Source organism: Oxyura jamaicensis, chromosome 1 (assembly GCF_011077185.1).
Source record: "Oxyura jamaicensis isolate SHBP4307 breed ruddy duck chromosome 1, BPBGC_Ojam_1.0, whole genome shotgun sequence".
NCBI classification, from domain to species: Eukaryota; Metazoa; Chordata; class Aves; order Anseriformes; family Anatidae; genus Oxyura; species Oxyura jamaicensis.
Window position 1 is genome coordinate 11,693,947 of NC_048893.1, and position 24,488 is coordinate 11,718,434.

Consider the following 24,488-nt stretch of genomic DNA (forward strand, 5'->3'; position numbering starts at 1 on the left):
TTTCTTTCTTTCTTTCTTTCTTTCTTTCTTTCTTTCTTTCTTTCTCTCTTTCTCTCTTTCTCTCTTTCTCTTTCTTTTTTTTTCTGAGTAAAAGTGAGTTTTCTGTAATGGTGAATGCTACACAGAAAAAAAAAAAAAAAAAAAAGGAAAAATCCTGGTGGGTTAGACCTTTATCTCTTTCCTCGTTTATTACTAGTGTCAATGGAGTAGCTGTCCTAATTAAAAAGAACTTGCCCTTTCAAACAGAGGAGCCTGATTCTGATCCAAATGGCCTTGTAGAAAAGAAATTGCTGAATGAAGTCATTACTCTAATTAACATTTATGCTCCTAATGTTAACAACGTACTTTTAAAAGAAACCAGTAGCATAGATATTCCTCCTTAAATCATCTAATGGTCTGGTGTGGGCAAAGATTTTAATTGCCCTTTGGTTATCAATTTAGACAGATCTACTAGGAGTGATTGCATTGTAAATCAGATATCTCAAGAAAGTCATTAATGAGCTAATGAGCAATAGATGTTTGTGGTCATGAAAGGCACAGCTAATAATGCTTATTTAGCCAAGTGGTGTATTTAAGTGTTCTCTGTTGCATATGGAAAGTGACCATACACCAGTAACTAGATAATAACACTTTAGCTATTACTCAGTCTGCTCCGTGATTTTATCTTCCTCTGCGTAGCATTAGGCCAGTCTCTTGTGCTCTACATCCCTAAGCTGTTTTTGTGATTTGTAATTCACAGAACTGCAGTTTGAAGCCCTGCATCTGTTTGACTTTGTTTATATATTTCTTGTCTCCCTTAGCATAAATCATAAAGACAGCTTAATTGGTTTATACTTCTGAAGCAGTTTGAAATGTGAAGTGTTGTGTAAGTGTTCAAGGTTGTTATTACTTTGTGACTCTTCCCGAGCCATTTTCTTTCTAGAATGAAAATTAAAGAGAAATTATTTGCCATTTACAAGAGTAAATGTGGTGAATTCTGTCATAAGCAATCACTCAAGTATCACCAAAAACAAACTTCGTTTCACAGAACTGCAGTTCTTAAATGCTTGAACTTTGCATCTCTTTAATAACACTGTAAATCCATTAGCTTCACTGGAAATATTTGATTTTTGGTATTGTGGACAGAAAATCAGATCTTTGATATCTGTATTTTTAAGGGAGTAGTTACGTGGAATAAAAAATTCCTGGAAAATTCAGGTCTTCTACACAGGTTTTGCTATAATTGAAACAATGATCCATTTGATACACTTACAATTTGAAATTATGATTTATTTATTTTTTTCACAGCAGGAATATCTAGAATTGTAGCAGAATTTAAAACAGTATTGTTACAGAGTGAAAGATTTTTTCACTCGCAGATGCATATTTTAACTAAAGAATTTGCATATACTCAACTAACATCAATTTCTTCATAGTGCACTGGAGACTAACCCTTTCGCTTTTCCTCAGGACCTGATTAGCACTTAGCATTACTTGGGAATTTTTGTCAGGTACTGTGTTCAAAAACTAAAAACACACAGAGACAGATGTTCTTTGCATTTAATTCCCTTTGTTGCTTCACTGGCTCATAGGGCAGAGTGGAGAGGTATCCATGACAAAGTAGAAAGGTATTTTATCCCAGAACAGGATTTTAGGATCAGAAATGAAACAAGCAAGCAAAACAAGGACAGCCAACAAAAAGTAACCTAGGGCAATGCAGCGTGTCAATGAGAAAGAAACAGATAAGAAATACTCGGACAGTTGTGCATGTTGGCTTCAATCTGTAATGACTGTGCAGACCACACATCAAAAACATTTGGCTGTCCTTGACAGAGAACCAAAAAAAATAAAAAAATAAAAAATAAAATGACATAGGCCAGATTTTTAAGCCGTTGCTATTTTTTTTTTTTTCAGTTGAAATTATTTAAACAGTCAACTTGGTGAATTCATTCTCTCTAGCTCTATTTTTAACTATTTGTCTAATTGCCTTCAGGCAACTGTTAGGTGTTGTCTTAGAGAGACAAAATGATTGGTCTGGTATTGTTTTAACATTCCTTATTTATACTTATTTATTCCTTATTTATCTATTGCTCTCACTGGTGTAAAATCTATTTAGCTGATATATTTCTAGCATAAAGTAAGAGCAAAATTTGGACCATCAGCTCCAGTAACACTGCACTTAATTTAGTCTGCACTTACAGCTTTTGCATTTCCCCAGTTATTTGTGGGCAGAGATCTCATTGGCCTTGGGAGTAAAGTGTCTATTTCTCCCTAAAGTCTAACATGGTTGAGAAATCAACGGGAAGCACCTTTATGCCACATATTTCCACAGCAATCTTATCCATGCTCAGAGAACATGTAACATTAGCTTGTCACATGGCAAAGTGACCAGTCTCTCATTGTGATGGTACTTTCTCAAAAGCCACTTTTTTCTGGTGGTCTTGTGGCCAAATCAATAAGACAAGGCAAGGGGTTACTTAGTCTCTCACATTGCACTCTGTAAAGAGCTCCCTAGGTACCAGATGAAGGTGACCCTTCATTCCTTCTATGGGAAAAATGACATTATGAGACCAGCAGTTTGTGGTGCCTAAAGAAGAACAAGCCAGAAGTGGCCCAGTTATAGTTTAGTAGTAAGAAGACTTAAGTGTGACCAAGTTTGTTTTTTACAGAATCCTGGACTACTTCCTTACCTGCTTTGCTCTTCTGAAACCATATGATGAACTGACAGCAGGAAATATGTATCATGCCATTCCCTTATATCTACTTCCTTGTTTCTAATCTGTGTGTGCAAGATGTCTATCCAGGACAATCTGCAGATGCCTTTTTAGGCACATAACACAAAGACAGTATCCTCCAGCAGCAGCTTGAATAAAGAAATACAAAAACTGAGGATTTTTTTTCTCCTCAAAATACAACTTTAAAGAAAATATAGGACAAAATCAACAGTTTAGAGTGCTTCCTTGAGATTGTCAAAAGGAAGTTGGAGACAAAAAAAATGTTACTGTGAAGTTGTAAATGCAGCCTTTTAAAATAAGCTTAAATTCCTATAAAAAGTGAAACATAGGACTAATCAAACCTGGGGAAGATTGATCTAGCATCTTGTCTCATGCAAAAGACAGATATGGTAGTTTTCAGGACTGTAAGACCTCTACAGTACACGTTTTAAAGTAAGTTTTCCTGGGTCCCTGTTCGCCTACACAGAGAATTTTCAGATATTTTTTTAGGAACTATAGATTAATATAACATGGGGGTAATTTCTCAAAAATGTATGATATATTAACTGTATTTTCTTGAAACTCATTATCATTTTTGACTCAAAACTCGATCGGGAAATCTTCAGAGGTTGTACAGTGTAATTATATTTTGAATGAAGGTGTTACTTTCCTCTGAGCTTCAGTGTCTTACCTTGACTTTTATGTATTCTTTGTATTATTTACTTTAACATATCCCTTCCTGTTTGTCACTTTATTACATAAACAACTGAAATAAATTTTACTTTTATCATAGGGAGTTTATAACTTCCTTCGCTTTTCTCAGAACATCTTTTATTTTTTCTTTTTTTTTCCCCTAAAAGTACCACTACAACACTGTATGCAGTAATGTTCTTAAACACATTATTGAGTGTTTGCATTACACATTGTTCCATTCCTTCCACAAGCTGCTACCAGTTTACAGTTCTGGCTTTGGTTTTTATTTAGGAGGAGAAAACTGTCTCTGTGTAGCAAGCTGTCTATAGTAATGCGAGTATCTCTGTAGAAGAGATAGTCATTTTTCAATCCCATGGTTCCATGATTTGTATTTACCAAGAATAAATTATGCATTGGGAAATTTTCAAACTCTTTTTTCCTTTTTAGTCTTTTTGAAGCAACTGAAATATCCACTTCTGTGGCACAAAGTTATAAACAAAACTGTCAAGAAATGCTCTTAGTCTCTTCCTCACATTTCTTCTCCAGATCATTTGTAAGGATGTCAAACCATGCAGGCTCTACTGTCAAAGAGGAGGCTCTCTGCTGCAAGCTGTTCCCTAATATGTCAAAGGACTTTTACAAGAACCTTAGAAATAATGTATGAATTCTACAAAATCAGAATTCAAGGGGAGTAGACAATCTCATAGTTTGTTAAACCTAAATTTTTAAATGGTGACAGAAAGCAATAAGATGAATGAGTACATTGCGATCTTGGGTTATCAAAGGTCTTAATCCTGTCATGTATCATTAGCCATCTAACAGGTGTCTGGACCTTCTTGTAAGGCCAGCAATCAAAATTGTGTACACTTCCAGAGGTCAATTCATCCCCCTTAAGATCACAACCTAGGGCAGGTGGGTTGAGATAGTTGGTTACTTTAGAATAGATACCTAACTTTTAAGCAGCAAAAGTAAAATGAACCCACCTTCTCTTTTCACTTGGAGATCAGACACAACAGCAAGTGACTACTAGAGGACAATATAAACTTGAAGAATATTTGGGAGAAAGAAGGTCAAGACCTTAATCTTTGAGGAATCTTAAAACAAGCCTGTTCCTCTTCCATAGCCAACTCCACCTGAACTTAACACAAGATGGTTTATTGTTACTTTATCTGAAATATATTTACACCTTTAATCCATGGGATTACCAGGTCTGATGGGAGAAGTATTATTTCCCAACTGTGAGAGATTTTGCACTCAAGAGAGTTGTTTTTGTTCACGTGTTTTTTTCTTGGAAGGAATTAAGGAAATGGTGTAAAAACTCCAAGTGGTATCTTATAAAGCAGTATCTGTAAGGGTGAAATTGTTCTTTCTACTTTCTTCTTATCTGTAAGGGTGAAATTGTTCTTTCTACTTCTTTCTTGCACTTTTAGACATAACTTTATGTCCCTGCATTTGTAGATGAGCTACTGTTGATATCTAAGAGATTCAGGAACAAATTTGAGGGATGCAGAATATGTATAGGAAAAAAAAAAAAAAAAAAAAAAGGGCTCTTACAGGGGGCAGCTAGGGTCCTGTAGCAAGAGAAGATGAGGAGTCAGTCTTGTAAGTTTTGACAGCCCGGCTGTCTCTGCTCCTGTATTTGTGAATTTAGAAACTTCCTCCGCTATTGCATTCACTGGGGGCCAGAATACTCTTGGGCAAAAATCTACAGCTATAATTAGTGATTTAATTTTAATGTAGATGAATAGACAATCCTGAAGCCAGTTATTAAAATGTCATTAGTTGACACAGAAGTTAGCATATCTGCCTAATGTCTGTTAGCAGAAGCTGCAGAGACCAACCTAAATCAGAGCTCTGCCTGGGGAAGAATCACAGCAATACAAGTCATCCAAAATCTCCTGTCTCGGAAACAGCTGGCCAGCCCTTGACTGAAAATGTTAATGTGTTTATAGGGAATGAATGGGGTGATACAGACACCCCATTTCCTTAATGCTTACCTGTCTGTTCTGTAAGACCCCTAAGTTCTCTGGAAAATATTCCTTTTGAGTAGCTTTGGTGCTAGCAAAAGCCCAGTACAGTTAGAAAACAGCAAGGATGAAAAACAGATTTTATAAAATGTATCCCTGGGGAATTACACATCCAACAAGTATGGAATTAGTTCTTTATATCATGTATAACTCATTCTGACAGTACTCCCAAAGTAAATAAATTTTAATTTGTATTTTTAATTCAGACGTTAATGTAACAGCAAGGCTTAGAGAACTGATCTGAAGCAATCTGGATTCAAAGGCTTAGTTGAAAAAAGTAGGGAAAAAACTTCTTAGGACTTGTCAGTCTCTGGCTGAAAGTAAAGAAACTGAAGGTTAACTGCAAAGTTTAACTTTGCAGTTTAGAAGTTAAGAAATTGTTTTGAAGAATATAATCATAAACCTATATTTAATAATAATTTTTGTTTTCTTAAAACCTGAGAGATCTGAACTACTACCTTTTCTTGCCTCTTTAACATCTTAATGTCACAAACATCATGAGCAAAAATAATACAAATGTGAATCTAAAATGAAAAGGTTTTAGAAGGTTTTATTTTTGAATTCCACTTCAGCATCAACACTAAGAGTTATGCAACTCTTTGAGCCATCAACCAGCATTGCAAAACCATCATGAAAATGTATGAGCCCACGAACAAATCTACTCACCCAACCTTAGAACTGTGATTAAAAAAGCTCTAATTATAGTATAGTCAGCCGTCAAAATAAATTACTCACTCAAGGTGAGTGGGTGAAAAGAAGTTTGCAAGGCTTCCTTAAGGAGGTGGTAATTGTCTTGAATTTTGTTAAAACACATCACTAATTATATTTTAACAATGTCTATGCACTGTTTTCCTCTTTGGGAATCTTGTAAGGTAGCTGTAAGAATTTTGAGAAAGAGCTTTTATAGTTTTAAAATATTCTGTATTTGTACTGCAGAGCATGTTTTATGACACACCAAAGGATGGTCTAAATGGCACAAACAGATGACCTTAAACATTAGAATAAAATAATTTCATATGAATAATATGCAGATTGATTGTACCTAAAGTAGTTTTCAAAACCAAAATAAACCTGCCTACTTCCATATTAAAGTGATGTGTAGATCTGACAGTGCAGTGAAGTGAGAGCATGGTGATGCCACGTGGTTGGCCCCTGGAGGTCTGCACACAGAGCTCAGGAGGTCCATAGGGCCTGCATTTAAAGAATCTTTCCTGTCTTCAAGATGTGTTGCACAGAGATACCAAACCCTTCAAGGCAGGCTTCTGCAACTCATTCACATTGGCTGTGAAAATTTCCTGCAAAGTTTGAGAGACTACCAACCATGCATACTCCTTCCCTGCCGGTTATACTACCAGTGTGTTGAGCCTGCCCTAAGCAGTACCATAAACATAGGCTTTCATTCCTTCTGTCTTCTAGAGATTGCAAGACCCACATGCTTAAACTTGCGTCCAAAGAATGCTCAATGCCTAGAATTCAGACTGGAGATGACTCAAGCTTGACCTCCCAGGGCTTGCAGACTGTGGGCTACTACAGATGGAGAAATTGTTATTAAATCTCTTTTCGTTGTTAATGTTGCACATTTGCTTCCACAATCTGAATATTTTGTTAGGTTTTTACTACTGCTTAGATGGTGTTCAGACACCTTCATTATAGATTACAATTAAAAAGATGCTTGTTGATATATGCGACAGACTTCTAGTCATTAACATACACAGATGTCATCTTTGAATTCAGTAATATTTGCATTTATTATTTTTTTAATTAAAAATCAGGCTAAATTTGCTTATCCAAACTCTGTGTACCATTGTAATGAGTTGTTTTTCATGTGTATTTGTTTGTGAGCCATTAAATATCAAATGTATGCCTTATATCCAGCCAATAATTAGACTCAGAGTACTTTCCCCTAAGTTTAGTATCACTAGTCAATGACCACAAAAGCAATATGAAGAGATTTAGTATTCATCATCACATTTTCAGTTACTGTTCTAATAACTGAAAAATAAGGTTTGTCTTTCATATTATTGTGGCTGACTCACGCCATTTTGACTGATACTCCAGCAACTGAAAGTTGTATAAACAGTACAGGCAAATCAATCTAAATGAGGGTGCTGAATAAGCAGAAGTTGGGATGTATTTGTAGCTGGGTATTGTTTTAGCCCACTCTTAAAATGACTGAAAATAAATGTGTATCTCATTCTGGGCTAAAAATCTGAGTCACACCAGAATTGGAAATATTCATATTAAAAGCTTTTTGCTCTGCCACAACTCTCATTTTCTGTCTGATCATTCATTCTTGTTATAATCTCCTAGCTCCCTGGCAACATCTTTAACGTTTCATCACACCTAATTTTTATACTAAAATTTTTCATTTATTAAATGAGACTAGTGAAGCTTCGGGAGACAAGGTCTCTCCTAGTAATATTGCTATTCCTACAGAGCCTGATGTCTCAGGCTGGCCAGTACCTGGACAGAAATGCAGACCTGGCAAAAAGCCCTCCTTCCCCTCCTTTCCCCAGGGACACACCATGCAGGAGGAAGAAAAATGGAATGTCCCACTCGGTGCTGCAGTATAGCAAACATCACTAGAACTGAGTCTTGGTATCATATCAGCATGATGATTTTTCTGCTTCTGTACTATCACCCCAAAACATTTCTTCTTTCCAAAAGGACTTAACCATTTCTCAGGAAACAAGTTCAGATCCATTGCCCCATCATCAAACACTTTTTCAATAAAACAAAAGTTTTACTCCTCCCTGACATAGGTGTGCTCAGGTCAAGAAAAAAATATAGCTGTGTTGACCTCTTAATTTACTCCTTTTTGTGCTGCTCTTGACTTTCTGATCTGTTCTCTGTCATCACGGCTAACCTCCCCAGTAATTTTACCTGACTTCCTCTTTGCAGAATCAAGGAAACCTCTTCATACAGCTTAGGGGTGGCAGTACTTGGTCACTGTGACTGTGCTGTGGCTTCCAAACCATTTCAGCAGCAAAGTCAAACAGGTTAGGTTAGACCATCTTTAATCTTGGAAATAGGCTGGGAGCACTGAGCCAATCAGGCACAGCAGCAAGATAGATTAAGCAGTGGTGGCTTTTCTGCAATTAAATACTCATTCTGCACTGCATGTCTGCATGACGGCTTTGAGTCAGATCCAGTGAAAAGAGCTTAGCTTAAGCTCTGCTGGCTTCAGCTTGAACTCATGACTTTCTGCTGTGGTAGCAGGAGAATATGTGCACATATTTAAATACAGCAAGGAGACACCTGAGTAAGAGGGCAACTGTACTGAGTGAAACCAAAGGAAACTGTAGCCCCATACCTGTCAGCCCCTTTAGATGTTAAGACCTATTATATAAGAACAGGAAAGGCATGCAGAGATACACCCCCACTCCAGTGATCCATATGTTATGGAACTCCTAATTCAGAGTTTCTACCTTTATATTTAATAGACTTTTATTTTATTTTATTTTATTTTATTTTATTTTATTTTATTTTAATTAAAATTTATTTTATTTAATTTTTTATTATTTTCTTCTATGTCTTTGTATAGTTGCTTATTGGTCATAAGTATGACACAGGAAACATCTGTCAGCAAATGCCAATATTTTCTTATGCTTTATGGAAAGAAAAAAAAATAGAAAAAACACTTATTTTACTTGTTTTAAATCTGCTGATTTCATTGGGCATCCTCTTGTTCTCATGTAGTGAGAAACCAGGCATCCACTCATGTTTTCTAGGCACTTTCCCAGGTTTCTCCTGATTTTATACATATCTGCCATATCCCTCTTCAGTTGTCCCCTTTCCAAACTGAAAACTCCAAATCAATTTAAGCAGTTCCAAGCTTTAATTGCACTTCTTTAGTTCCCCCCATGTAATTTTTGAAAAGCAAGGACCAGAACAACAGGCAACATTCAGAAGGGAGGATACTGTGTCATTTTGTGTAGTGCTGTAAAGGTGTTTTTTGTTTTGTTCTCTGTTCCTTTCCTTAAAGCTCCTAACTGATTTTTTAATTATTTTTTTGTTTCTGACTAGTAATAAGCACAATGTTTATGTTTTCTTTCAGTAAGCTTTATTTTTTATTCTTAAAAAAAATAAACACAATAATTTAAATTATTTATTTGGTGTGCTATTTGTATGTGCAGCAAGCTGATTTTCCATGCCTTATTATCAGAAGTTCAAGAGTAACATTCTGAACCTTTGCTCAAGCAAGATGAAAAAGAACTGTTTTTATCATAGATTTTCCAAACATCATTGCAACAACAGTTATGGTATTTAAAATTTTAATCTCTGCATTACTCCCAGATTTTCTGAGGCTCTGTGAGAATTATAAATTATAATTATGTGAGAATTATAAAATTCTGTCTTCACTGACTTGCCCAGCATGTTACCATCAAGGTTGGGATGTCCATAGCAAGCTCCAATGCTAAGCTCTAAGGCTTAGACAAGGAATTTCAAGGCGCAAAGAAACTCTTTGATACAAAATACAGTTAAGATCAATTCTAATCTTTCTTTAATGGAAGACTGTTCTTTCATTGAACTGCCTGTGTCTCTCATTGTATGTATATTTTCCTTTGGAACTGTACACATTCTTTTCATCATTTTTTGATATACTGATTTTGTTGATATATGTGGTCCAGTTTCTTATTTTCATTTGCATTGCTTACGAAAACATTTGAATTAAGATAAATAGATAAATCAACTAATAAAGCAAAACTCACTTTTAAATCAAGGGTTGCTTGATCATAGAACATACAACGCTATGATAGAGTGCAGAATTTGGAAATTACATTGCATTTTCTGTTTGAAATTGAAAGAATGAAATGCTCTTTAGCTCCTAATCTTAAATGTGCATTGTTGTATCTTATATTTTGATATATGTCATATTCATGGAAATTTTTTGTCATGACTTTTGTCTCTGTCTCCCACTAATGCATACTGTCAGTCAGTTAAAATGAAAAAGTGTTAAATACCCAAAAATAGAACAAGCATGCCCTTCATTTATAACATCTTTTATTGTCAATGCTCTTATCTACAATTCAGAATATTAGCATTGCTGCTAATTACTACTGATCTAGCTTTTGTATCACAATGGAATACTAAGAATAAGTGAAAAAAGGCAAGGTACTGCAGTTTTAATTCCACAGTTTGTATTACATCGGACCTTTAACCTTTAGATTTTTGTGCTGATATTTATGAAATCAGTGGACAGGTTTTGTGAAGCTTGTGACAGCTGTGGGACTGATGCAATTTCACTTTCAGACTGGTAAAATAGTTTAGGTCAGGGAGGAATTTTTTAGATTTGACAACCTTCATTTTTTTCAAAATATGTAGCATTATAGATATGCCTCTCACCAATAAAGATAACATTGCTCTTAAGGAAGTATTAAAGTAGATTTTCATTTTAGCAGTGCCATCAAGACCATCAGTTTTCAGGTACTCTTAAAATACCTCAAATACAAAACTAATTTCACTGTCAGAACTCAGTATTTTGACTGTGACTGGATCTGATTTTGACTTTTTTTAGAGGTACAATTTTACAAGTGGATCAATGTAGATTTCCCTCCCCATTTAAACACCAAACCCTGCTCTCCTGTTTTAGCCCCCTTAGCCTGAAGAACCTCTTGAAGACTGTAGGAGGACAGGTCACAGACAGCCACACAAAGGGACAAAAAATGACCATATGGTCTACAAATACCTTCAACACATTTTATTTTTTCTTTGGAAAAGCGTCTCAGAGTTAGACATAATTTCTCATATTAACTGCTGAAAATCTACTTTTAAGTCATCCTAAGCACTGGCCTTCAATGCAATTTTCAGATGACAAAATATAACTTTGTATAAACACTATGTATTCATATTTATGTCTTTTATTATTCTTTATGGTTACTTCTTCAAAGGATTCACAAGTATTTTCAATACTCTTATTTAATTATGCTAATATTTTATTTTTCAATCATATTTTCAAAGAAAAAAAAATGAGGTGTTTGAAAGAAACCAGTTTGGAGACCAGATATAAATGCAAGAGTAGATACATTGATAGATAAGATCAGATCATGGTCCATCCAAATAATAAAACTTCTGTCAGAAAGTAGATGATTCAGAAGAAGTTACCAGAAATTTCATGAGAGAAATAGAGGGTAATCTGTCAGCTACCCTAAATCTTCTCAGAATTCCTTAGTTCTCAGAAAGTTTTAAGCCCAAAAAAGTAAGATTTCATCTTTCTTTGAAAATATATTAGCATTAACTATTACAAATCTGGAGGTTTGCTCATGAAGAGCAAAAATGTGACAAAAATGAAAAATGTGATAGTGCATGCATTACTGAAAACTGCAAATGTCTGTCATTGAACAATTATTTGCTTTCCAAATGGGTAAGATAATATGGGGGATATGAAAATGGTATAATATGGTGAACAGTCAATACATTTATGGTTCTTTTGATCCTTCAGAAACTCTTGTATTGTGGCATAAATGTTATAAAACTGATTTGTCCTAACTAGCAGTTTGAAATGAGAAAATAGCTCCAATATGCTACCTATTTTGGGGGTATTTGGGTGAGAGGAATGATAATTACCCTGTTAAACTTTGAGAGAGTGTCAATATGGTATATATTTTAAGCATGATATGTTCACTAGTATTGGCATTTAAAAAAGAAAAGAAAAAAAAAAAAACACATTTCATGAAAAGTAAAATTTTAACTTCACAGAAAGTTGAACTCATCTTTATATTAGCTGATGAATCGGATCATCCCATTAATCTAAACCAAGAGAAAAAGAAGCATTAGATGAACTTCAGTGAATTTAAGTATTATTCTTTTATTTTCAGACAACTATTACGGCACTCCGAAACCTCCAGCAGAACCAGCTCCATTACTGTTAAATGTAACAGATCAGATCCTTCCAGGTGCCACTCCTGGGGCTGAAGGTAAACGTAAAAGGAATAAGTCTGTGAGCAATATGGAGAAGACAGGTATTGAACCACCAGAGGAAGAAGAGGAAGAAAGACCTGTGGTCAATGGAAATGATGTGACAGTAACACCAGGTCTGTTCTTCGTTCTTACTTTGCAATGTATTTCTGTTATTCACAGAGGCCCCAGTTATCTCCTTCAGCAGTGAGAATGAGCATACTCTAGTAAGGATGCTCTTGCACAACTGGCAGCCAGGAATCCTAAGTGATATGACTCCTGTCAAACATAAAACAAATCATTTGACCTCCATTTGGTAGGAGTCACCACAGCTACAGTAAAGGTGTCTGCCTCTGAGCTAGTCACCCTGAACCCTCTTTATTGCCTGAAGAGAAAAATATCTACTTTCTGAATGCACTTGCTGTGATCTATTTCAGATTTCTGGGTTAGGAAATCAAACCAAAGTGCCTATTTCTTTTCACTGACCACAGAGAGGAGTCTAGAGAACTGCAGTTTGATCAAATGAATCCTGTCCCTGTATTTCAGGTCTCCTTGTGCTAAAAAGGTGATACTCACAAGAGAGTTCACCAGATTATAAAATGAACTTTTATATACCATTATGAAATCTTACAAATGCTATGTTAGAGTAAAGCTGTCATCACATTACTGGATTTGTAGCAGTGACAATGAAACTTACTTGGCAATACTCTGAGGAAGGACCCTTTTCACCAATGTTTCAGATCTTGCATGAAACAGATAATGTTTTCATATGTCTTGTCCTAAAAGACAGCTGCTGTTTTACTGCTTAAATTATAATTCTTCAGGAAAAAAAAAAAAAAAAGTGTCTGAAGATACTGATGATATTAACTGGTATCAAATGAGAAATGTCCAAGCAGTAATCAGCTTCACCCTCGATATTTTAGTGAGAGTCATCATTTCTCAGTACTTTACTTTTTTTACTGTGAAATAACATTTAAGAAATTATTTATTTTTTTCTTCAAGTAAGAAATTAAAGAATTCAGACATTTATATCTCTTTGAGAAATGACTCTGAGTTCTTTTTGGTGAACTTAGAAATTCAGGAACAAATAATTGAAGTAGAAGTCTGTAGTGACAATCACACAGATAAGAAGATAAAGAGTTCCATAAATGTACAGGCTAATATGAAACAATAAAGGCACTACCTAATCTTCTAAGCCCTATAAAAAGATTTTTCATACTGCAGTTTCTATAGGTAATTTTTTTCTCCTGTTGCATTAGAAAGCATATTGAATTGGAAATCTTCTCACCATGGATGTATTTGCCACTTGCTTTTCTGTTGTAGTTGCTTAAAATTATATCTAAAGGCAAATCCCAGTGCAGAACCCATCCCCATGACCAAGGCAGTGACAGGGCACTGAGGGGGTGGGGAGTGGATCTCCTTCTGCCCCCTTGGCGCACTAAAGGGCTGCGGCGTGACTCCCTGGCCGTCACTGTCACACGTTGTCTGAGCCTTGCTCATCCCTTCTGCACAAGATTGCATCTGCCGGCAATGCTCTGGCACTTAGTGCTTTTCCTACACAGCTAAGCAGAAAAGGCTGAAGCCCAGAAATCCTTGCATAAAACATCAGCACTGGCTCTGTTGCCAGGATACTTCCACAGTGAAAGAGGCAAAGGCAGAATTTGGTATCTGATGTGTATTGCAAAAATCATTAGAAGAATCATTCTTTGCAGTTACTCAAAATGTGCCACACAACCAACCATTGCTCAGGAGCAATTTCCAGAGCAGTATATTTCAGTTCAAAATGGATCAAGGAGAAATGTTTATCTGCTTTTCTCCTTGCATTGTCCGCCCACGATTTGCATCTTCCAGGCAAATTCTATGTGAACAATGACTAGGCAGCACCCAAGAAACAGCCACTGGCATGGGCTGTGTTAAAAAATGAAATACATGAGCATCAGAGTAAGACACCCCCTTTCCTCCCCCTCCTCGCCCCCCACAAAGTAATTCCTGTAGGTGTGGCCAGCAGAACAAGCAGTGCCTGTGTTGGCTCTCGTGGTTTCATAAGCAGGGTTTTGTTGTTCAGTTACACTGATTGAAGACTTTAGGGATTGTAGCAAAGCAGCTCTGTACATACATGCTGTGTTGCCTTTGTTGGAGAGGGTAGCTCCCACAGACCCTGTTACTACAGTCATTTTCTCTGTCAGCTGACAAAGTCTAAAATGTATGTGCGTTTCTAGTTTGTGTCTTTGAAAACTCAGAAAAATAAGAATGTGTTAATTTTGTGTCTTTGTTAAAAAATTATTATTATTATTATTATTATTATTATTATTTGTTTGTTTGTTGTTTTGTTTTGTTTTGTTTGTTTGTTTTTATACTCCTGGTGCAGGGAGCAATATGGTTCTTACCAAAGAAGCAACTATGGCATGGTATTTGTTACTTCCATTTTTTTTAGAAAATGTGTTCTATTTGAAATGCCTCACCTGTAAGGAGAGCTTTTATGATAAATACAGGGCTATTAGGACATTTGAAACATTGATGCATTTTTTACAGGTGCTCAGCAATTTAACATCTTATTAGCTGCCAAAGGTATCAGAGTGCTGTCAAGGCAAAGGACTGCTGTAACACCTAGGACTGCAAGGCTGAAGCAGTAGCAGGTCTATTATGACTCCAAAGACAATAAACCTGATTTTGTGAGACCAATAGACAACATCTTTAGTTGCAGAGATCTTGGGTCTGATTTTTCAGACCACCTTTCAGTGTCTGTTGAGATGATCTGTGCCTCTGTTGACTTTATTAGTAGGAATCATTTTTTCATTAAAACCTTGTTTCACAGACCATCAGATTTCCCTCGGACAGTTGTATATGGGACTGTACTATACCCAGTCCCACCTGTATATGGGACTGTCCCATCTGTATATGGGACTGGGAATCTTCAAGCATGATATGCAATTGTCTTTTTGTTAATTTGTGCTGTCCAATGTGTTTTTTCTTTCTGATTTTTGTTACTTGTCCTCAGCCCTGAACACAACAGAAACCCTTCTCACTTTAGGATGAGGCTTTTGGCCATTTTAGGATGGAGTACACTCAGTCCTTCATCCTGAATCAAGTACTCTCATCATACAATAGTATTTACAGGGAGATGGAATGCACAGTGAATTATATTTCTATTTGCCTTATACTTTGTTAGAGCTATTTGTCCATACTTTCTTGATATAAAGGAGCAAGAGGCACTTTGGAAGAGTAAGAGAGCATAGCTGTTTCAGATACTCATTGAAGGTACTACCTCTGCAAACTAGAATGCCTAATTCATCAGACAGCTATACAGGAGCCTAGATGGTTAAATTTAAATGAGAAATTCTAATATCTGTGAAGCAGCCTCAGATAAACACAATTTCTAAATTAGCTGTTGAAATGGCCAAGTCTAGAGTTAGCATTAGGTTTCTCACACAATGCAATTGCCCACATTACTGTACTTCTGGCTGTTCTAGTTTGGGTATCTGCCATTCACTGGTTTAGATGAGACATCTTGCACCTGAGAAACATTTCATGGTGGACATTGCAATGAAATCAAAGGTGTTTGTAAAACTGATGGCTTGACAAAAGTGGTAAAAAGATACTTTGGTCAAATTGCAACATGCTTGTCAGACATTCAGATTTCTGCTGTTTTTGCTATTTGTGTCTGCAGAGAATTAAGTCGGTCTCCTTCACAAGCAGCATCATGATCTGACACTGTGTTGGTCACGTCACATTTGCTTCACGCTTCTGACTGATTAAGTGTTTATCATCCAAACTCCAAAAGAACCACTTTAATGTTGAAAGATGTTTATGTATGTCTATTATTCTGACATTACTTGAGCAATGATAAATTGCACCCAGAGAATGAAAGTTCTGGCAGGCTCAAATTAATTGAGGTATAAGATATGACATAGAGTTTCAAAATGATCATTCCATACCTTAGGTTGATAATGAAGCAAAAGGCTAGAGTCCCAGTGCCGTCAGTCACCACACAAGGTGCAGCAGTCCTAGGGAACAGTCTGAGCTTGCTCTTTTATTATTGCACAACAATGGCATCCAGAGGCAAGAACATAAAATACAGAGCATCCAAGAGCCATAAGATTTTTAAAAAATAAGTTGGTATCAATTGATATTTTTGATGAAAGCTGGAGAGGGACTCTTTATCAGGGAGTGTAGTAATAGGAGAGGTTCTCCACCTCTGTGATTATCCTCATGGTCCTCCTCTGGACTCTCTCTAACAGCTCCATGTCCTTCTTTTGTTGGGAGCCCCAGACTCCAGGTGGAGTCTCACAAGTGCAGAGCAGAAAGGGACAATCACTTCCCTCACCCTGCTGGCCACACCTATGTTGATGGAGACCAGGAGATGGTTGGCTTCCTGGGCTGCAAATATATGTTGCCTGTTCATGTCATCAACCAACACCCCCAGGTCCTTCTCCTTAGGGCTGCTGTCAGTACATTTTCCACCTAGCCTGTGTTTGTGCTCAGAATTGTCCCAGCCCAGATGCAGGACCTTGCATTTGTCCTTGTTGAACCTCATGAGGTTCTCATAGGCCCACCTCTCAAGCCTGTCAAGGTCCATCTGGATGGCATCCCTTCCCTCCTGCACGTTGGCCGCGCCACACAGCTTGGTGTCATTGGCAGACTTGGTGAGAGTGCACTCAATCCCACTGTCCGTGTTGCTGACAAAGATGTCAAACAGCACCGGTCCCAATACTGACCCCTGAGGAAATCTACTCATCACTGGTCTCCACCTGGATATCAAGCTGTTGACCATAATTCTTTGAGTGCAAACATCCAGATAATTTCTTATCCAACAAGTGGTCCATCCATCAACCCCCCATCTCTCCAAATTAGAGACAAGGATATAATGGGGGACAGTGCCAAATGCTTTGCACAAATCCAGGTCAATGACATCAGTAGCTCTTCCCCTATCCACCAGTGCTGTAGTCCTGCCACAGAAGGCCACCAGATTTGTCAGGCATGATCTGCATTTAGTGAAGCCATGTTGGTTGTCCTTATTTTCAATGTGCTTTAGGATAGTTTCCAGGAGGGTCTGCTCCATGATCTTGCCAGGCACAAAGGTGAGACTGACTGGTCTATAGTTCCCCAGGTTTTCTTTCTTCCCCTTTTTAAAAATGGGGTTATGTTTCTCCTCTTCCAGTCAGTGGGAACTTCTCCAGACTGCCTTGATTTCTCAAATATGGTGAATAGTAGCTTAGCAACTTCATCTGCCATTTCCCTCAGGACCCTCGGATGCATCTTTTCAGGTCCCATGGACTTATGCACTTGGACTTACAATATTCAAAGATACATAGTTATTTTTAACATACACATTGCCTTTTCCCCAAAGTTTGTTGTATTCCACATATGCAATAACTTGCATAGTTATTTATTTATCATATATTTATTATAAATATATTTATTTATAAATAACTATATAATATTTATTATAAATATATTTATATATATTACTTTGCTGGCATCTATTCTGTCACTTCACGGGATACTCACCATTGAGATATTGTGCTAAATTCCTTTTGAAAATTAGGTCCTGTAATCTGTTTTGTAATGAGACAGTAGGTTATTTCACTTGATGAAAAATCGTTTTTTTCAGTGACAAAAAATATTTCTGGACATATATTATGGTACATTTTTAGGATCTGTTTTTATATCAGATGCTGTCTGAAGATAAATATTTGTGTTTATAGCTTGTTACCATAGTATTTCAAGCTTTATTTGTACATTTAAAGCACACCTTTTTTTTTTCCTTTTTTTTTTCCTCTTTTTCTTTTTTTTTTTTAAAAAAAAACAGATCATACAGTTTGTTTGAATATATATTAACAGGAAAACAAACAAACAAAAAACATCAAGGTGAATATGTACCCTTCCTGCAATATGTCAAGGATAGACACATGTAGCAAAAGATTAAATTACACCATAGTGCTGAATTCCAAATAACCAGCAACTAGAATGTACATTGTGTAAAACTAAATTTTATTAAGTGGCATTAAGCGATTCTTCCTTAATTGCTTGGGTTGTATTCATCAGGATGCTTTCTCCTTTATTACCAAAGCACACTATTAAAAATAATGCTCCAGGAATTAATAAGTCATGAGATTGGCTTTAAAATAATTATATTTTTAAGTTGTTAAATAACCATCTGTTTCCTCTTTTTCACTATGTTTGGATAGCAATATCTGTCTAAGGCAAGCTCAAAATATTTCTCTTAAATCTTAAGGTTTAATTTTCATATTTTTTTTCCCGTCAGTTTGTTAATATAGATATCAAAAGCCAAGAACATAACCTCATTGGACTTAAAGAAAATAAGATCTTGAGAAAGAGCACCTATTACAGTTATCATGCTAAAATCCTAAGACACAGCAATGTCAACGTGCCTTTGCAGTATTAGACCAATGGGCTAATCATTAGCATTCTGTATGATGGAACTATGATCCAAATTTATTTGCTCTACTGTGGTCATATGTGCCATGTAGCCAAATACCTTGTCCTCAATTTAATCTGTAGACCAGCATTCCTGTAATAGAGATGTGGTCAAGATTGTGGGTAGCCTCAAGAATACAACTCACAAATCTGTCAAAGATGCCAGAAACACAAGAAGATTCACTTTTACTTTGAGGAGATGGAAACCAAACACAATGAATTTATCAACAATTACACCATCCTTTTCTCAGGGGATTTGGAGACCTCAGTACCCTCTCTGTTTTACATATTTGAAAATGTTTTCCCTACTCATCAGTCTTTTCCCCTCAAAACCAAACAACAACATCAACAACAACAAAACTTTTTTATCTTTCCATATTTCTGATCATTTTTGTTGCTTTGTCACTGCCCTCTTGACTGGTTCCCACCTTCCTTTCCACAGAATTACTGAAACTGAGCACAGTATTTCTACTGAAATCCTACTTCAGCTGAAGGTAGAACGATCTGTATTGCATATGCTTACCCATTATGTTGCTTGCTTTCCTTTTGGAATAGTATTATTATTGACTGAGGATAATACTTAAACATTCCTCATGCATCCCTACATCTCCATGGTATTTTTGCTAGGAATTTCTGCCTAAACATTTGCTCCTCATCTTGAAATTTTATTGATGGTTGTTGCATTTTGCAGCTGACAGAATTAATGAAATTATTCTGGAAAGACAGTAGGTGCTCAGAAATTAAGAATATAAAACTAAAAACCTGAATCATAGGTACTTTGTTGAAACCAAGACTGTATGCACTTCGTAACTTTCTTTTCTTCTCAAAGTCTCAAAGGTTTAGTTATGACTAGCCATTAATCTGTTTCATTGGTTCATGAAGTAGCCTAGATTTCGCTTCATCAGTCTCTGTCAATTGAATACAGTTGCTTCATCTAAATTGTACCTGACCTGTTCTCTGCCCACTCTAATCTGAGTTCTTTAGCCCTATTGCTGGCATTAATTATGTTAGTCATTTAATCATAGGTAATCTTTTTGCAGTAGTGACTGAGGCAAAATAAGCACTAACTGCTTTGTGTTTTCATATGTGTCATATATTATTAGCTTTCCTTCCTTCCCACATAGTGGAATTAATATGCTTTTGGTCTTTTTATTATTAATGTACTTACAGAAAGTTTTCTTGTTACTTTTAATACCCCTAACTGTATCCCATTTTCTGGACTGGCTGTTCTACTTTGGTGTTGTATGCCTGTATTATTTTTCTGTGTTCATGCTTAAAAATTTAATCTACTTTTTAACATTTTGTACAATTATTTAACAAGTACCAGACCACTGAAAAATTAGGGCTTAATCAAAATGAATTCTGATTATACTTACAATTTTTCTTTTTTGTTAGGACAATTTGTACTTGTGCTTTTAGTATAGTTTACTTAATCTTTACCAGTTCTGCTGAAGTCCTTTTCCCCTTCCTTATGATTGCCATAATGTCAAACTTTCTAATTCTCTGAGTCTATTAAAATCTCCATTTTTGAAGACCATTGTTGTTAATATTTTGTTGCTTTTTTCTTGCTGCCTTAAGCATTACGAATTAGATATTTTCACACAAGTTGTCTTCTATGTGCTACATGTTCCACACAAGTCTCTGCATAGTTCTGTGCTCTGGATACATACATTAGTTTATTTTTAAAATTGCCATCTTCAACATTATGGTAGACTACATTGCTGAAATCTATTTTAAAAGTTTTTGGCTGCAGGAGCTGCAGCCTGCGGGGGACCAGTTTGGGAAGGACAACATCCCCTGGGAGGGACCCCACGCTGGAGCAGGTGCAGAGAGTGACCGTGAAGGAGCAGCAGAGACAAAATGTTGGGGACTGACTGTAGCCCCTATTCCCTGTTCCCCTGCATCACTTGTAGGAAGGAGGTAGAAAGACTGGAAGTGAAGATGAGCCTGCTAAGGAGAGAGGGCTTGGGAAAGGTGTTTTTAGTTTTGTTTTTGTTTCTTACTATCCTAATCTGTTGTTAATTTGTAATAAATTAAATTAATTTTCCAAAGTCAGGACTGTTTTGCCTGTGATAGTTGTTGGTGAACAATTTTCCTGTCCTTCATCACGACCCATGAGTTCTTGCATTGTATTTCATTTTATTTTCTCCCCCCTGCCTTGCTGAGGAGGGGGAATGAGAGACCAGCATTGGGCACCTGGCAGCCAGACCACCACAATTTCAATGGTGATTTCAACTGGTGTTGAATAGGAGTCATAGTAGTCATGGCGTAGTAGATGGCTGACCCATCGTAGTCAGCCAGTATGTTCAGTCAATATGTTCAAACTGTGAACTTTAGTTGCATATTGGTCAAATATAGGGGTCTCTCTACTTCAGTGCAGTATAGAACAAGCATCAGGGGACCAAGGATGAGAACTTCTCTTGTCCACTGAGGCAACAGGTTCCCAACCCATTCCTGAGCTATTTTTTTCAATAAATGTACCTAGATAGGCCATATGTTAAAACACAGTTTATAAGCACATGCCTAGTAGACCAGCCAGCCAAATGTATTCAGCTCCAAGGATGAAGGATTTAGCAGGACAAGTTCTCTCAAGCGTCCTTCATTTGAACTAGTAGTAGTAAAGACATCGTTCAACAATGTGAATAAGGCATATTCAGACTATTAATATTGCACATCCTCTCCCCGTTTGGCTGAGATTTTTGAGGTACCTTTGTTGTTTTGTCTTATTTTTATATTAAGCAGACATTTTAACAAATATTGCTGTGTTCTACCACACTCACATAGCTAAAAGTACGTGGACTAGACTGTGGGAACTGGTAATGGTAGTTGGATGCCACTTTTTTGGATTTCTGAATTTATGGAAAGTAAAATCTATAAAGAATGAAAGATCAAACCCTTAAAACAGACTTAGGAAAGGAAAACTCCCTCCTGCATGTGTTTTGGGTCACAATGAGACAGAATCCCATTGGGTATAGGAGGCATTTGGAATTGTGGAAAATTAAGCTTCCCACATATTATATGGGTAATGAAATCACAATATATGTTCATATATGTCTAATAGACTACTATGAGTTAATGAATGTGATATTGATTTATTTGCCTATGGATTTATTTGAAGCAATGAATGTATTTACTGTTTTTAATTGATTTTTTTTTTTTTTTTTTCTGTAACAAAACAGGGTACTTTATAAGTCTATTTTGAAAAGTTATGAGACACAAGACAGTAATGTTGCTGGATATGAGGTTGCCTTCTGCTTGGTGTTAACTCCTGATCTGAAAGGACTCCTGGGATAGAACAAGTTATAACTCTTTGGCTTATTTCTTAACTTTTTATTAATTTCTTGTTTCCATTTGTTTTTATTGCTTTATTTTCTTTTATTGTGTTCCAGATAAATGCATCATTAGGGTCATTGTATAAACGTAACATACTTTTTTTCTCTTTATTTCAAGACTTGCAGTTTATAAAATACTGGTTGAAGACTTGCATCCAGTATATCATCCACCATTAACTTAGATAGCCAAAACCTGTAATTCTCATTCTCTTGTAGAATCAAGTGAACATGAAGAGAAGAGTACAGGTGTCTCAGGTGAAGTATCTTCCACCCAACCTTGCCCTGCACCAGGATATACTCAGCCTGAAGAAGCAAAGGAGGATATGGATGTAACAAAGCAGACAAAACCGGAGGAGAATGATGACTTGGGCCCATTACCTGATAACTGGGAAATGGCTTATACAGAAAAAGGGGAAGTCTATTTTATTGAGTGAGTGTTATTAATTTTTCTTCTAATAGATATATTGTATTTAACTGGGTGGTGAAATGGTTTGTATGGTTGAGTGGAACATTGCATTCCTCATTAAAATACTAGGAATGTTCTGGCTGTCAAGGCTCCTGAGAGCTGGTAGTCATCCCTAAATTACCAACCAACATTGAAGCATACTGTTTTTTTAAGATAGGAAACAAGACTTTAGTACTTCGATAGCAGAAAGTAAAGCTGTTGTGTCTACTGTCCAAATCAAGGCTTTTCTGCTGTGTTGATGGCAATGGGAGAGTTGTTCAGTCACTGGGTTCTTCCTCACTTCTGTGGACAGAGGGGGATGCTTGAACTTTTGCATATTTAAGGAAAGAAATATAGAAAGGCTAAAAACTACCCAACAAGCAGTAGAGGGAGGCTGTTTTGTATTTAAAAATGATAAAAGAGATAAGTGGCCAATGAGGAGGATTAATTACATATAGAACTTTTCCCCATTGGTAGTCTGTAAGTACCTGTTGTTACTGTTAATCATACAACTCATTGAATGAATGTATATGATGTATACATTCTTTCCCAAGTGCGGTCATTAATACACTTTACCAGAGTAAGAACAGAGCAAATGAGTGAGTTTATATTAACTCATGTTTAAAAAAAAAATGAGAGAGAGAGAGAGAGAAAGGACAAGCCAATATATTCATCAGTACAAAACCACTAAAAGAGGAAGCAATAGCACTTATGTTTACTTTAAAGAACTGCCTCAAACAATTTGGAGCATTAGCCATTATTCTGATTACTAGTAGGTAAAAATAACATTTGGCTATTTCACTTCTGTTTTAAGTTCCTTATTTCATACTAAATTTTATTACAATAACATGAAGCACAAACAGATGATAAGAATAAAGTTTTTCTACATTATTTTTTCATAAACACTGACATGACCAACTATAGCTTCTGGCATATGTAAAGCTGAAAAGAGTGGTAATTGTTAATACATAAGTGTCTGCTGAAAAGGGCAAAAATATGCTTATTATAGGAAACAAATAACTATAGTAACTTTGCCCAAGCAAGCAGAGAAGAAATAGGATGGCTTCAGGGTTAGCTCAAACCTTCGTTTCTATCTAACCTCACTATCATTTTTAATTTTTCTGTTCATACTGAATGTTCTGACAGAGAGCAGACTGAATTATGTGGTACTTTTGTTTTATATGATGTAACAGAAACCTGTGATACATGTTTGGGTTGGAGGGAGGAGCAAGTCACTAACACACCAAGCTGTGAGAGTGGCAAATACTGAGGCAGGCAATTTAATAGGAAATAAATATATATTTTGCAAAAAATACAGTGAAGAAAAATAACTCAGACATTCTACAACAGTACCCATTCCAATTTCTCAAATTCCTTTGATGTTACAGTTTACTTCGTTTCCTGGAAAAGCTCTGGTTTACACTACCATTCTGACAATGCACATCATTCAATTCCAGTAAATGGATGTTATGTAAAGCAGAGAAATCAGTCAGAGGTACAAACTGGATAGCAAGACTGTTGTAAGGGCTCCTTGCCTTTGGAATTATATTCTTGAATAATGTAAATGCAAATAAGTGTAATCTCACATTTGTAAAAATACCAAATTATTTAGTAGAATCCCTGTAAAGTAACAATTCTTTGATCATTTCAGTTTTCACATTGCTCAGTCTTCACAGGGTTAAGTTGGAATGTAATGCCATGGGGATGCTGTTAAATTGCCTCTTTGTTTACAAGTCACTTTGGTTAATGGCATAAAGAGACTCCATTTGCTTTCGAAAAAAAAAAAAAAAAAAAAAAAAAAACGGAAAGATAAAACGACAACAAAAACCTATTTGTCTAACAACAACTCCCTGAACAGTAGTATAGATTATACTAGATTATTAAATAATACATGAAAAACAAATATTTTTAAAGTGTAGTTAGGTTAAAAAAAAAAAAAAAAAAAAAAAAAAAAAAAAAAATT

At 36.1% G+C, this 24,488-nt stretch overlaps 1 protein-coding gene across 17 annotated transcripts in view; it reads left to right on the forward strand.

The window, feature by feature from the left end:
• Positions 1 to 24,488, forward strand: part of MAGI2 (membrane associated guanylate kinase, WW and PDZ domain containing 2) — a 775,806-nt gene that overhangs the window by 487,777 nt on the left and 263,541 nt on the right. For 16 of the 17 annotated variants that reach the window (XM_035346387.1, XM_035346542.1, XM_035346777.1 and 13 more), the window contains 2 exons: positions 12,232 to 12,447; positions 22,297 to 22,510. In XM_035346387.1, the coding sequence (XP_035202278.1) occupies positions 12,232 to 12,447; positions 22,297 to 22,510 (430 nt within the window). Of the gene's footprint in view, positions 1 to 12,231; positions 12,448 to 14,404; positions 14,514 to 22,296; positions 22,511 to 24,488 lie in introns of those variants that run through there. The other variant, XM_035347648.1, reaches the window with a different exon arrangement.